General features: G+C 45.1%; 2 protein-coding genes across 2 annotated transcripts in view; one reads left to right on the forward strand and one right to left on the reverse strand.

Moving 5' to 3' along the window:
* Nucleotides 1-7057: 7057 nt before the first annotated feature.
* Nucleotides 7058-8205, reverse strand: TEX13B (testis expressed 13B). Its single transcript, XM_019662434.1, has 3 exons — nt 7747-8205; nt 7609-7690; nt 7058-7332 (listed from the first exon to the last, which is right to left on the reverse strand). Exons 1-3 carry the CDS (start codon nt 8203-8205, stop codon nt 7058-7060), a joined length of 816 nt encoding a protein of 271 aa, XP_019517979.1.
* The window catches only part of LOC109393343 (NACHT, LRR and PYD domains-containing protein 3-like), a 13183-nt gene continuing 6087 nt past the window's right edge, over nt 8204-15299 (forward strand). The window contains exons 1-5 of the mRNA XM_019662435.1: nt 8204-8243; nt 8539-8712; nt 10947-11073; nt 13694-13873; nt 14808-14978. Of these exons, the coding sequence (XP_019517980.1) occupies nt 8204-8243; nt 8539-8712; nt 10947-11073; nt 13694-13873; nt 14808-14978 (692 nt within the window). The remainder of the gene's footprint in view (nt 8244-8538; nt 8713-10946; nt 11074-13693; nt 13874-14807; nt 14979-15299) is intronic.

Genomic DNA, 15299 nt, shown 5'->3' on the forward strand with positions numbered 1-15299 from the left:
CGAAATGGAACATGTATTTGATCCTGATGAAGAGGGCTCAAGCTCATCCCGAACTGTGGTGCTTCCGGGATGTGCTGGGATTGGGAAAACAGCTGTGGTGCAAGTTCATGTTTGACTGGGCAGCAGGAATGGTTACTCCAGGCAGGTTTGATTATCTCATCTACATAAACTGCAGAGAAATAAGCCATATTGCTAACCTTAGTGCTGCTGACTTGATCACTAACAGTTTCCAAAATATGGATGGACCAATCCTGGATAGTCTTCCTATATATCCAGAAAAGCTTCTGTTCATTCTTGATGGATTTCCTGAGCTTCAGTACCCTGTAGGTGACCAGGAAGAGGGTCTTTGTTCTAACCCCCAGGAGAGGAAGCCAGTAGAGACCCTCTTACATAGTTTTGTGAAGAAAAAACTGTTTCCTGAATGCTCCCTCCTGATAACTGCCCGGCCTACGACCATGAAGAAGCTTCACTCTCTGTTAAAACAACCTATCCAGGCAGAGATCCTGTGGCTTACAGATGCTGAAAAGAGAGAATATATCCTGAGTCAGTTTTCAGGGACTAATGCAGCAATGAGAGTCTTTTATGGTCTGCAAAAAAATGAAGGCCTTGACATTATGTCTTCTATTCCCATCATCTCCTGGATGATCTGCACTGTCCTGCAGTCACAGGGAGATGGTGACAGGACTCTCGTGAGGTCACTTCAGACCATGACTGATGCGTATCTGTTCTACTTTTCGAAGTGCCTCAAAACACTTACAGGCATCTCGGTGTGGAAGGGACAAAGTTGCCTGTGGGGTCTTTGCTCTTTGGTTGCGGAGGGCCTGCAGAACTAGCAGGTCCTATTTGAAGTCAGCGACCTCAGAAGACATGGAATAGAAGTGGATGATACTTTTCTTAATCACTTGTTGGAAAAAAAAGCTGAAAGGGGTGTCAATGTCTACACTTTCCTTCATTTCAGTTTCCAGGAGTTCTTGACCGCTGTATTCTATGCCTTGAAGAATGACAGCAGCTGGATGTTTTTTGATCAAATGGGGAGAACGTGGCAAGGAATATTCCAACAATATGGAAAAGGTTTCTCATCATTAATGATACTGTTCTTATTTGGCCTCTTGCATGAAGGAAAGGGAAAGGCTGTGGAAACTACTGTTGGAAGAAAAGTCTCTCCAGGACTTTGAGAAGAGTTATTGAAGTGGACTGAGAAAGAAAGAAGGGATAAATCTTCTAGGTTATAGGTTGAGCCAGTGGACTTGTTTCACTGTTTGTATGAGATTCAGGAGGAAGAGTACGCAAAAAGGATAATTGATAATTTACAGTCAATTTTACTGCTTCAACCTACCTATACAAAAATGGACATTCGGGCTATGTCATTCTGTATAAAAAGCAGCCACAGTCACCTCTCATTGTCTCTGAAGTGTCAGCACCTACTTGGATTTGAGGAGGAAAAGCAAGCCTTGGCATTCATACCACCGACCTTGACACCTAACCAGTGAGTACATTGATGTCTTCTACAGTGTTTTGGCCTTCAGAAATGGTGGGCTTTCTTGTTTATTTCAAGTATTCAGACACATGATGATTTCTAGCATTGTCAATACATAAAACAAATCATGTCCACATTTCATATTTATGTCAGTCAACAGCATAAGGATTTATTGAATATCTATCACATATTGAACACTGGCCTAGGTAGACACTGAGGTAAAGCTGACATTTTTTAGCATTGAATATGTGCCAGGCAGTGCTAGCCACTATAAGTGTAAGTGAGTGAGTGAGTGTGTGTGTGTGTGTGTGTGTGTGTGTGTGTGTATTAGTCTTCATTGTCACTCTGTGAATGTGCTCTATAATTGTATATTAGGAGTACATCAGTCAAGATTACCATTGAGGACTCTGCTGTTTTGGTGTTGATGACTATTTTGGAAAAGGTTATAAACTTAACATTGAACTGTTTGTCACTTGCCTCTACGTATACTTCATCACTGAGGCCCCGAAGAGCTCCAGGTTAGTAAGGGGCAGAGCTGTACTCCTGTGTATGTTGCTGTGAAGCCTGGGCTCTTTCCACCAGACTTGCACCTTCACAGAGGGTCAAGAGCTGAACTTCGGAGGAGTAGGTAAACCACTGGTATAATACAGGCTTCCCATACTACAAAATACAGTTCTACTGACTGATTGGCTAAAGCAGCCAAGAAGACATATACCTGTGTTATCTAAAAAATGTCACTGGTCATAAATCTGTTCCCAATACTCAGGTTAAGATAAGCATCGCCTCTCCTTTAGTTGCTGGGCCAGCTGAGGGGTAGGGGACCTTGAGAAGGAGACAAGAATGGGCAAAAAGCTCTACTTGGGAGTGTTAATCGCAGTCTTTTCCCTGAGAGTGGTATTTCCTCAGTGGGCGGTAGCATAGTGGTGGAAATGAGCATGGGCTGGTGTGTTTGGGGCCATGGGGAGGGGGAGGTGCCGCAAGAATTTGTTTTGGGGGCTGGAGGGAAAGGGGTAGGAGAGGTTACACAAACTCAGAATTATGAAGGACTTTGGCTACAATATCTTGACAAATGCATGACAGCTTCAGTCCAACTGTATATTATAAAGTAAAATAATGAATAAATACATTGAGATATTTTAAACACCGATGGAAACAAATAGGGGCCTCAGGTTCACTCTGAGTTTCCAGAAAATCAGCCTTAGATGGAATCCCCACCCCCAACTTTATTATTGCCTTTATCAGAGGGTGAAAACTCTCTTCAGAATTTAACCTAAAATATTCCTTTCTCAAGTATGTTGACTAAGTACGACTTTACTAATGAACTTTCCTAGTTCCCAATCATTGCCAATACTACTTCTATGAATACTGACAACCAAGAATCGGTTATATTGTAGAGATAGCTTGACCTCACTGAGCATCTGCAAAATGGTGATTGTAATATCTGTCACTTGGTTAAGGACCAGATAATTAGCGTACATCAAGTGCTTACTCCAGTGCCTGGCACATAGCTTTGGCTTTGGAGTCAGACAGACCTGAGTACTGACCTCTGTTCTCTTCCTACTTATGTGACCTTGGGCAAGTTACTTTTTTTGTGTGCCTTAATTGCCTTATCTGAAAAATGGGGTAATTCCTCCTAAGGTTTTTGGAAGTAAATTAGGACTACTTTGGTAACGGAAGCCAAAATAAGCCTTTTTAAATGTTAATTTTCCATTATTTCCTTTTAAATTCCTTTTGCCTTCTCATCTCGTTTAGGTCCTTCCAACTGCACAATTTGCCAGTGTCTCAGCTACACTTGCTCTGCCACGCACTGCATACTCCGTATTGTAAAATTAAAGACCTGAAGTAAGTTGAATTTTGCTCTAAACTCTTAGGTATGTGCAAGTAAAGACTGGGTTGCTAGAAATTGCGCTCATAGCTGATGGACCTGAAAACAAAGTATAACTAGTGCTCAGCTTCTCCATAGAGAAACAGCAAATGGAGAGATATTCTATGAGCCTGGAAGGGGTAGGAAGTGAAGCACAGATCCCTGCCAGCCTCTCCTGCTTCCATCCCTTTCTCATGTGCATTTTTGCTACACTGAGTGGGTGGCAGGCTGTAACACCTAAGCGATTTGTGTTTGGTGCCCACCCTGGATTTCCTTCGAGACTCCCGCTGTCCTCCCACCTTGGTTTTCTTTCATTTGGATTCCCGCCCCCATTCCATGCAACTGGGTTTTCCTTTTCTCTCCCTGCATTCCCCTGCCCCCCACTGGTATTCCCCAAAGTGCCACTGCTCAGAAGCCCCCACCGCAGCCCTGACCCAGCCTCACTCACTCTCAGGTGTCTTGTCCGTCCACATCACTAGCACAGAGGCATGACCCCCCTTGGTTTTTCACCCCCTCACCACACAGATCAGTTTCTGCTCTCCTTCCCTCCTGTCACAAAGGAAGAGGTGGTCTTTCTAAACCCATCCAGGCCAATAAGTTCACTTCATTTTGTATTTTTGTGAGCATTTAATTATTTAACTTTATACAACACAGTATATTAAGATATAAAAGCCCTCCACCCCACTGCCCTGTAACCCATCCCACCTTATACCCCCACACCCCCACTGCTGCTTCCCATCCCCTGATCCCATCCTCCCTAGGTAATACTTTGTTGGCTAAATGTCTTTCCAGACCTTTTTCTATGCTTATTAAGACAAAACTCTATAATGTATATGGCACATATAAATCTATAATATACAGTTTGTCTAAAGACACACACACACACACACACACACACACACACACACACACACACACACATAGAACTTTGGGGGGGTGTTTCACAAAAAAACCCCAAGTGGGCCCTTTGTATTTTTTTCATCGAGCAGTGCAATGCAATAGGGAGGATCTGCCTCATTCTTTTACGTCTTTCTTGCGTTTTCAAGCTTTATTCAGCTATCTCCTTCCCCATGGCTCAAGTTTCTCCCATATTCAAAAGAACCCTCTCAGCTGTATATCCTAACTCAATCCTTCTGTTCACAGCCAGGAGTCCTTGAAGAAGAGCCTCTCTCACTGCGTGCACTTCCTCACTCCCACTCCCTCATACCTCAGTACTGTCAGTTTGGCTTCTGTTCCCCCCACCCCACCCCCACAGATCTGCTTAAAGATCAAAAGTGAACACCAGGCTCAATGCACACTTCTCACCTCCTGTCTTAGGGGCCCCCTTGCAACCCTGAGCACTGCTGTGCGTACTCCTCAGCTGCTCTCTTCCCCCTGTTCTGACTGCTAAGTGCCTCATCGCCTTCGTGATTCCCAACAAGGGTTGGTTTTATGCCCCCACCCCACCAATGGACCTGTGGCAGTATTTGCAGACATTTTTGGTTGTCACAACTAGGGGGGCATGTGCTACTGGCAGCTAGTGGATAGAGGCCAGGGATTCTGCCACACACCCCATAGTGTACTGGAGAGCTCCCTGCAACATAGAATTATCCAACTTCAAGTGTCAAGAGTGCTGAGGTTGGAAACCCCTGCCTTAGAAGGACATAAAGACACCCAAGGACATTTCTGACAAGTGCAAGTTAGGGATCTGCCCCAACAGGAGACAGCCCAGAGTCTCATCCAGCTGTTGCAGAGCTATCCCAGGGCCACGCCAGCTTGTCTCTAGGTCCACAGTCCCCTGGCGATGTGCAGGGCTCCTGCAGTTTCAATCTGCTGTGACTCCTCACCATCCTCCCACCTGTGGGCTAAACCATGCGTTTAGCCCCCCTCAACATAGCTTATTGTCATCCTTCCCTGATTCACCCCCTCCCTTTGGAAATTGACTTCCCATTAGGATATGTCCTATTGCACATTTCTGAATTCACTGAGGCCTTTATACCCAGATTCCCATCCCACCTTTATCCTGCTGCTGGGTTGGGGGAGAGAATACCCCAGGATGGCTCCCTTTGTGGTCTAGACCAGCACACTTTCTGTGCGCTATTAGTTGCTGGCTCACCTCTTTGGCAGTGGCATGAGTTACCTATTCAGATCGGATTGTCCCCAGTCCTGCACACTGGGGACTGGGGAGGATTCTCTTCTCATGGGACTGAACAAGCCATAGCAGTCCTCTGTAGGCAGCCCTGAGGGATTCCCTTAGGGATGACAAGTCTCTGCAGTGTTTTGATTGTTTTTCGTGATGTAACTCAGTCAGAACATGAACAAGCTTTTTGTCCAGTTCATCCCTGGAGCCTCTTGGGGTGCCGGAATCCCCAGTACCCACCACTCCCTGAGGCACGTCCCCAATCAGTTTGAACATTTTCTTTGATGGTCTGTGGTTTGCAACTGCTCTTCTGGTGCCAATTTCTTTTTCTTTTTTTTTTTTTAAGATTTTGGGGAATTGAGGGAGGGGAACAGTGTTGGGAGTTCGGGGAGGGGAACAACCAAGTTGTTGTCCTTCGATCTTAGTTGTGGAGGGCGCAGCAAGCTCAGCTCCAAGCCCAGTCACCATCGGCAGCTTGCAGCAGCTCAGCACAAGGTGCTGTGTTCAATCTCAGTTGTGGGTGGACATAGCCACCATCCTATGCATGCGGGAGTCGAACCACCAGCCTCATTGTTAAGAGCACAGCCTCTATCCAATGAGCTCAGTGCCGAGCTCAGTATTAGTTGTGGGTGGGCATAGCCCACCATCCCATGTGGGAGTCAAACAGGCAGCCTTGTTGTTAGGAGCAGTGCTCTCACAAGCTGAGCCATCCTGCCTGCCACCTGTTGGCAGCTCAGCAGCAGCTCAGCTCGGGCGCAGCTCACTGGCCCATGTGGGAATCGAACCGGCAACGCTGTTGCTCAGAGCTCGCACTCTTAAGCAAGCTCTTAACCAACTGAGCCACTCGGCCAGCCCCCTGGTGCCAATTTCTGACTTGGAAATACTCTGGTTACTCAGAACAGGAACCCACTCAATTTATCTTAAAGAAAAGAGGATCTGTATCGAATGGATTTTCACCCAGCACAATTGAAGGAAGCGGAAACTTGGGGCTCCCATTCTGTCTCTGGGGTCATGGGATCAGTGCTTCTCTGTGCCTGTCTGCTCCTTGGAACGTCATATTGGTATCCTCTAATAGACACTTGACCTCTGTAAAGCACATAGCTCTCTTCCCCACAGCCAGGGCATGGCCTCAGTGACCATGACTTTGATCTTTGCCCCAACTCCAAATGACCCACTGCTTCATTGCCCAACACCATCCTGACTGTGAAATCTGCTTCTGTTTAGATTCTCTAGTGTGAGAATCTGGCTAAGGAAGGGTCAAATATCCACTCCTTCTGCAATCATCTACAGCTTAGGTAGACGGAGAGAGTGGATGCCCCGTTCCACCAGATACTAGGGTGTGGGAGAGAGACACAAACAAAAGCTGCAGCAGTTTTGGGGTGTTGAATACTAATGCTCTGGAACACAAATGGGATCATCAAAACATGTCTCTCTCCCTATCAATCTATACCCTCCCCACCTCCTACCATGCCTCTCCTCCCCGTAGCCCCATTTGCCCACTTATCCCCTCCCCCATTCCACCCAGCCCCTCCCCTCAGCCCAATGAAAATAGATTTCGCATTAGGATAAGTTTCTATTTTATTAAACATTCCTGAATTCAAGGCTTCTGTAGCCAGATTTCCCCGCCACAGCGGAAGCAAATTTCCCTCTGTGAAAAATTCACAGCTTTACACCAAGGGCAGTCCCAGTCCCCGGGCATGCGAAATGCTGGAAGTCTTCGCTGCAGTTGGGGTTCAGCGGCTCTGCCTCTTCCTGGTTCTTGAGGGCCTTTTCCCTGGGTCCCTACATCAGACCTTGGTGTACCATCGAATGGCTCGCTGTAGGGAGATGTTGCAGTGAATGCTGCTGCTGGTCTGGGTGGTGTGCATGCACCTGTGAAGGGGGGTAAAAGGTGAGTACATGTATTAGGCAGGGAGCTGGATAGGAAGGGTTGCTGGTGAGGCTGTGGACCCGGAGAAATAAAACATGCCTGCTTGATCTGCGATTTCCCTCCTTCAGCCTGCCAGAGGTGTATCTGCCCCCCCACCCAGAAGCTGCAGGAGACTTCCACCCAGCTCCTATGCAGCCTCTGCCCCTCCTCTTCCTCCGCAGCGTCCCCTGTGGTAGCAGCAGTAGTAGTAGCAGCCTCTGCCTCATCTTCCTCCTCACCTGCTCCTGTTGCAGTCTCACTGGCAGTGGCCAGGCCTGGCCCTTCTTTGATCCACTCTTGCTCGCTGAACAACTTCACCTCCTGGAGAGAAATATGCAGGGTTGAGACCTATTCAGGGACCAAGCGGGTAATCTTACAGCCTGGAAGAGCTTCCATCTCAGCATGTCCCTCTCTCTCTCCACCTCCTCCAGTTTAGCCTGGGTCAGCCGCAGATTGTAGGCCACCTCCTTGCGATCCATGTCCTGCTGCACTGAGAGCTCCCTCAGGTTTGAGGCCAAGGTCTGGGCAGCCGACTTATGCAGTTTGTTGAAGTCATGCAACCGCTGCATTCTGCATGCGTGTGCCTGGCTCTGCCTGTGGGCAAAGCGCATGCCCAGGGCCAGGCAGCTCCAGGTACAGGCATCTTTGGCCTCACTTGGCATCCCGCTGTCCTCCAGGATGTCCCTGAGCTTGTCCTCCACCTCGGCCCAGGACAGAAATGTATTCTCGAGGTAGAACTCAGGGCCTTTCACGTGTTTGGCCATTTTTTCGTTGATGAAGGCCATCACCGTGTAATGCTGAAACCCACCAGAGAGGTCCTCTGGGTTCAAAGCCATGACGGTAGAAGGCCTTAGGAGCCTGGCAGGCTCTGCAGGTATAAAACAACACATTGTCCATTCCCATCTCCCTTAGCCCTTACCCCTCTCAGTCTCTTCCCATCCGCTTGCCCTCCCCTGCCCCCTCAGACCATTGCCCATCCTAGGATGCTTCCTACCAGGCCTCAGCCTCTCCTGTTGGGGGCCAGAAGAGGTCCAGTCTGACCACACCCTCTGACCACACCTGCTGACCACACCCGCTGACCACACCTGCTGACCACACCCGCTGACCACACCTGCCGACCATACCTGCTGGCCACACCCGCCGACCACACCTGCCGACCACACCTGCAGACCACACCTGCCGACCACACCTGCAGACCACACCTGCCGACCACACCTGCCGACCACACCCGCCGACCACACCCGCAGACAAGGCACACCTCCCGCCAACCGCTGGTGGCGAAATGAAGCTTCGGGCCAACCGCGGAGGCTTTTACCCTAGGATTATTCCAATTTACAGAGAGAGTAGGGGTGGGAGGCAATGTGCCAGAAAGATCCTTTCCTCCCACCCCAGAACAAAAGGGAACCCGGTATACTGTTGAAAGTCCTTCAAGGTGGGAAGATACAGGAGTGGTCAGAAAAGTCTTAGATCTAAGACTGTGAAGCACTTGTAATCAAGTTTTAAAAAAGTTATCTCCCCACCTCACCACCACAATGGTTTGTCCCATGCCCTCGTGCCTGCGCCTCCGTTGGCTGGAACGTTCTAGAACACGAAAGAGCTGGAACCTCACAATGGCCTCGGGTTCCCCCTCGCGGAAGAGGGTGGAGCCAGGACCTCATCCCCCATTGGCCCAGAACTGAACACTATAGTCCCTCGTCATAAGTCTTGGCTGTATGTACACACCCGAAACGTCTTGGATCTGCCCACCTCCCCGCACCCCACCATCCTAGTCCTGCTCCCACCATTTCTTTTTTGGGGGACGACTGCAGCCCTCTGATACCAGGTCTGTCTCCTGCCCTACACTGCCATCAGAGGGATCTGACCATGTCTCTTTAAACCTCCATTGGCTTTCTGATGCCTACAGTATAAACCAGACAGATGCCAGGCTGAGCCCCACTTTGCCACTTATTATGTATGACCTTCATGCTGTAACTGAATCTCAGTTTCTATCGAAGGGCTTACGATGAGGGCTGCATGACAAAGTGCATGTACAGTTGATGTAATGTTTTCTATAACCTTATTTTTGTAACATGTACAAACAAATTATGTGTGTGTGTGTGTCTTTGCACATGTTTCTTGGGAAAAGGAGTGGAAGGATGTACACTAGATGCTTAACATTGGTTGTCTCTAGGAGGTGGATTTGGAAGGGAGGTTGGGAAAACGTTTTTATCTTTTTAAAATGTCTTTCTATGATTTCATTTGTTACAAATAACATAACTCTGCATATATACATGCATTAAAAATCTGTAAAGTTATGTACCAAAAGTTTGACAGTGGTTATATTTGGATAGTAGGAATATAGTACTTTTAAAAAAAAAACTTTATTCTTTATATTTTTCTCTATTGCAAAAATTATCATGAACATGTATTTTTCGAAATTTAAAAAGACTTTTTGTCTGATGACTTCTAATCATTAGAAATAATTTTTAATTATCTCAAAACTAAATGTCTCCCTATAACCCCACCCTTCCCCCAACCTGGAAGATAACCACTGTTAATAATTTTGTATCTATATATGTAGATATATAGATATCTTTCCAGTCTTTAAACATGGGCCATAGCAGAAAACTGTCAGTTTCTCAAATGAAGCACCCTCCCTCTTGTTTCCTGGCCGTTGCCCATTGTCCCTCAGCCCCTCCTGCTCTCCCAGCTCCTGTTCTCCTCATCCACCTAACTCCCCTTCAATTTTGATTCCTCTTTCACAACAGCATTCAAGTATTTCTCACTCTTTTAAGTTTTCTTGATTCTCCAAACTCCACCCCAAGCTAGGCTGAACTGTGCTACTTGTCTGTGTTTCCACGATAAGTATTCATACCACTTGCAGAATTTTTCCCACTGTATTATAATCCATGATTTTCTCATTTTCCCCATTAACTGGGCATGCCTTGAGGGCATGGCCTGAGTCTTAAGTATTTCATTGTTTTCAGCATCTAGTACAGTGGTAAGCACCCAATAAATTAATTGTTGAATGAACTGAAATAATTCATTTCATCAGTAAGGTGTAAACAAGTACCTTTTTTATTTTTTTATTTTTATTTTTTTAAGCTGAGCCATCCTGCCACCTGTTGGCAGCTCAGTGGCAGCTCAGCTTGGGCCATGAACTGAACCGGTGACCCTGTTGCTCAGAGCTCACACTCTTGAATAAACAGGTACCTTTGAAGAGGTACCTGTTTTATTTCTTTTCTGAAATGTCTTTTTTTTCCACACAGACTGATTTTCTGCCACCTCACAGCTTCCTGCAGTAGGGACCTCTCCTTAGTATTTGAAACCAACCAGCATCTGACAGATTTGGAATTTGTAAAAAATACCCTGGAAGATTCAGGAATGAAGCTTCTGTGTGAAGGATGAAAACAGCCAAACTACATCTTACAGACATTGAGGTAACTAGTAGCAGGGGAATTTCTAATCTGTGTTCATACCATTTTTGTCAATTATTGTTTGTATTGAGGGAGAGCATGAATAAGATAACGAGGCCATTCTTCTGTTCTCTGAAGGCTGTACCAATGCCTTATCTCTCTTGCTTCTTGTGGGGTACTAGCAGCTGTTCTCAGCACCAATCAGTGGCTCACAGAGCTGGAATTTAGTGACACAAAACTGGATGCTTCAGGTTTGAAATCACTCTGTGAAGGCTTAAAAGATCCAAATTGCAAATTACAGAAACTCAAGTAAGTTGTAACTATTAATTTCCATACTGCAAAAAATATTTTAAAAATACGCAATTCCAGATGGATGTTGTTGATCAACACATTTCAGGAGTCATAGAAACGAAAAATGAAAGTGGCAGTCCCTAAAATTTTTCCTATGTAACAAGTTTAGGGAGATAATTTTCAATGTAAGTAGTAATAGTGACAATAATAGTAACCAACACTTATTGAGCAGTTGTTTTGTGTTAAGTGTTGTGCTGAGCAGTTTGTACACATGATTTCCATTCATCCACATGACAGCTCTGAGAGATTCAGATTACTATCCTCATTTTAGCAGATGACGAAACAGAGACACAAAGAACACCAAATAACATGGCAAAGGCACAATTCAAAACCCAGATGTGTCTGACTTCAAAGTCCGTGGTAATGACCTTAATAAAAAGTTTATCATATATGTATTATTCAGGGTTCTCCAGAGAAACAGCAACACTAAGATGTGTATAATCCTATAGAAATATTTATTTTAAGGAATTGGCTTACACGGATTTTGGCGACTGTCAAACTCAATATCTGCATGGTAGGCCAGCAGGCTGGAGACACAGGGAAGAGTCAGTGTTGTAGTTCAAGTCCAAAGGCAGTCTGCTGGCAGAATTGCTGCTTCTTCTGCGGAGGTCAGTCCTTTTCTTATTAAAGCCTTCAACTGATTGAGTGAGGCCCACCCACATTACAAAGGCTGATTTAATTTATTTAGAGACTACTGATTTATATGTCAATCTCATCTAAAACAGATGTCCACAGAAACATCCAGAATAATGTTTGACCAAATATTTGGGTACCATGACCTAGCCAGTTTGACACATAAAATTAACGTGTGTGTGTATATGTGTGTGTGTGTGTGTGTGTGTATGTGTGTGTGTAATGGGGACATATGCAGTAAGTCCCTGACTTATGAATGAGTTCCGTTCCGGGAGAACGTTCATAAGTCGGATTCGTTCGTAAGTCCGACAAAGTGAATCTTACACCTTTGACACAAATATACAATGTAAAGCATAAAAAAACTAAACACACACACACACAAATACTGTAAATACACTAATTTTACTTTTACAGTTACCTTAAAATGGCAGTACAGTACAGTACAACAACTGGCATATAGGGGATTGCATGGGGTGAACTGACAAGAAGAGAGTTACTGGAGAAGGGAGGGTAGGTGGAAGATGGTGGAGCTGAAGGATCATCAGCAATAGGAGATGGAGGGCAAGATGGAATTTTTCTCTTGCTTTTCCTCTTGCTTCTGGACATCCTGGGCTTTGATTGAACACTGTACAATATCGCACTGGACAGTAAGCACGCAGCAGCACAACCGTGACAATGTCCGGCAGACACATTAGCTACTTCCACGATACGTTAGCTACTTCCGTGATTTGTTCGCATCTATGAATGTTCATAATGCGAGGTCTGTCTGTATCTGTGAAAGTTTGCAACTCAAATGTTTGTAAGTTGGGGACTTACTGTATATATGGGGTTTTCTAAAGCAAAAGCTCTTTAGCATTAAAGTTTTCTAAAATCTTTGAAACTTATACTTTTGCAAAATGCCTCTATTTGAAATTTCTATATTGGGAAGCTATAGATAACATGTTCGTATGAGTCCTCTTCAAGACACAGTTTGGAGCCTGGTAACTCCTAAGAGAAAATTGAGGACTCAAAGGTTGTAGTGCATATCATATAAATTCTTGAAAGTGATGGAAGAAAAAGGTGATGGGATGTGGTTCAAAGAATTGGACTACTTAATATGGAGAAATAAAGATTGAAAAGACAGGAAGGTCAGTAAAAGCCACTTTTTGTGCCAAAGAAGGACTATTGATGATGGTGATGGGCTAGGTTTCTCCAGGATGGCAAATTAATGAATAATGGACTTTTATATAAGAGGAAAAGAAAGATCTTTTGACTAATATTTATTAAGGATGATTGTAGCATTTCCCCCTGGGATTTGGAAGAAGATATGAGATAGAGCGCTAAACTCATGCAGGGAATTGAAATGAGATTAAGCCATTTTGATATTTCCTCCCAGCCCTTTTCTTTTATTGGGCAGTCAACATTTATTGAGTTCCTACTGCAGGACACAGTGTTGTGGGAGCAATTCCCAAGCCCCTCCCGTGGGGGAAAAGGAGCTGTGACATACTCAAGGCTGGGGATCTTGTGTATGGGTGTGCCTTTATTTTCTCTGCTCATGAGGTATTGTGGGAAGGGGATGAGTAGGATGATAAAGTAGCCAATTCTGTCTCTGTTCTCCTTTTTTCTAAGTAAAGTTTATTGGGGTAACATACTTGTTAGCAAAGTTACATAGATTTCAGGTGTACAATTCTGCAATATATCATCTATACATCACATCGTGTGTTTACCACCCAGAGTCAGTTCTCTGTCCATCACCATCTATTTGATCACCTTTACATTCATCTACCACCTCCCTCCTCCCTTACCTTCTGGTAACCATTAAACTGTTGTCCATGTCTATGAGTTTTGTTTCTTCATTTGTTTTCCTTGTTCTTTTGTTGTTTTCAGTTTCATATACCACACAGAAAGAGCCGAGAACCATATGATTTCACTGATATGTGGTATGTTCTCCTTTCTTTCTCTTCAGGTTGTTTGCTAGCTTTCTCCCCGAAAGCTCAGAGGCCATTTGCAAGCATCTTGCCTCTGTTCTCATTTGCAATTCAAACCTCACTGAGCTGGACCTAAGTGAAAATCTCCTGGGGGACACAGGGGTGAAGTATCTTTGTGAGCGTCTCAGACATTCCAACTGTAAAGTGGAGAAACTAGAGTAAGTTTCGTAGAACTATCTGGCATCATCTTATGACTCTTGAACTTGTTGCATGCCTGCCATGTGCCAGGATCTATGCTTGGTGCTTGCCAGAAGTTATTTCATCTAATTAACTCTTTACAATAACACATAAGGTGGGTTTTCTTATCCCCATTGTATAGATGAGGAAAGTGAGGATCAGGTGGAAAGGTGAGTTGTTTAAGGTCACACTGATAAAACGTGGTATAGTCAGATGTGACTCCAAATCCATCTCCAAATCTCATCCTGTGTGTTTACAGGAATGACACTAATTGAATAGTAACTCTATAAGCAATACCTACTATGCACCCAGCACTGGACTAGATATGGATGGAATTATCAGAAGGACTACAAGTGACAAGGCTGCCCTTAAGAACACACAGATAAGAAACAATTGGAGAGCAACACAGTTTAATGTGTAATCAAGTGCCCAGTACTGTGGGATAATTTAGAAATGCCAGCTAAGCTCAGGGAACTGGGAGGGGGTCACTATGGGCTGGAGACCTCAGGAGCAGGCTCTGTGAAAGGGAGGTGGGCCAGGAGCTGGGATTTGAAGGATGGCTAAGACACTTAGCTAACTGGAGAGGCAGGGAGAACATTCGCAGTGAAGCTAAATGACAGCAGTGGTTGATTTTTCTTTTTCTTCCTCTCGGTAGCTTGAGCACATGTTACCTCACAGATGCTAGCTGTGTGGAGCTCTCTTCTTTCTTGCAAGTGAGTCAGACTTTAAAAGAGCTGTTTGTGTTTGCCAATGCCCTGGGGGACAGAGGAGTACAGCACCCCTGTGAAGGTCTGTCGAGAATCTTGGGTAAGTGTCTGCTTATCCTTGTCCTTCTCATGGGCCTTGGCATTTGCGGTTCAGTGGAATGCCCTGCTGCCATGGTTAACAGCCACCTTGGTGTCCCCATCTCTCCAGGCTTTCCGAATGTTCCCTCTCTGCAGCTTGTTGTGAGCCGCTTGCACAAATCCTGTGCTCTACCCATAGCCTGACAAGGTTGCTTCTAATTAATAACAAAATTGAAGACTGGGGACTGAAATTGCTGTGTGAAGGATTAAAACAGCCTGACTGTCGGTTAAAGGATCTGGCGTAAGTATTATGGACTATAGCCATAGACTATATAGACTTCCCTGATGTTTCAGCAACTCCCCAAATTAAATGAGTACTTTTTGGCCTGGTGATTGAATCTCTAAGGAAGCAGTAAACGAAAACCTAAATAATTTAGGGGGAATAAATCTTTCCCTCTCCACAATCTCTGATTGGCCCTGGCCCAAGGGACTTTTTTTTACATGACACTGATTTTCCAAAGTGTTATTTTAGTGAGCAGTCACAATTCTTTTTTTTTTTTAAAGATTTTTATTGGGGAATTGGGGGGATGGGAACAGCGCTGGGGAATTGGGTGAAGGGGAA

This window comes from Hipposideros armiger, unplaced genomic scaffold, assembly GCF_001890085.2.
Source record: "Hipposideros armiger isolate ML-2016 unplaced genomic scaffold, ASM189008v1 scaffold_377, whole genome shotgun sequence".
Lineage (NCBI taxonomy): Eukaryota > Metazoa > Chordata > Mammalia > Chiroptera > Hipposideridae > Hipposideros > Hipposideros armiger.

What these genes read in the sequence shown, in the direction of transcription:
- TEX13B (XM_019662434.1), bottom strand. Translation starts at nt 8,205, where the DNA reads ATGGCTTTGAACCCAGAGGACCTCTCTGGTGGGTTTCAGCATTACACG. An exon ending in GATGGAAGCTCTTCCAGGCT is followed by an intron (nt 7,691 to 7,746) that starts GTAAGATTACCC and finishes ATTTCTCTCCAG; the next exon opens with GAGGTGAAGTTGTTCAGCGA. An exon ending in TGAGACTGCAACAGGAGCAG is followed by an intron (nt 7,333 to 7,608) that starts GTGAGGAGGAAG and finishes CCCCCTTCACAG; the next exon opens with GTGCATGCACACCACCCAGA.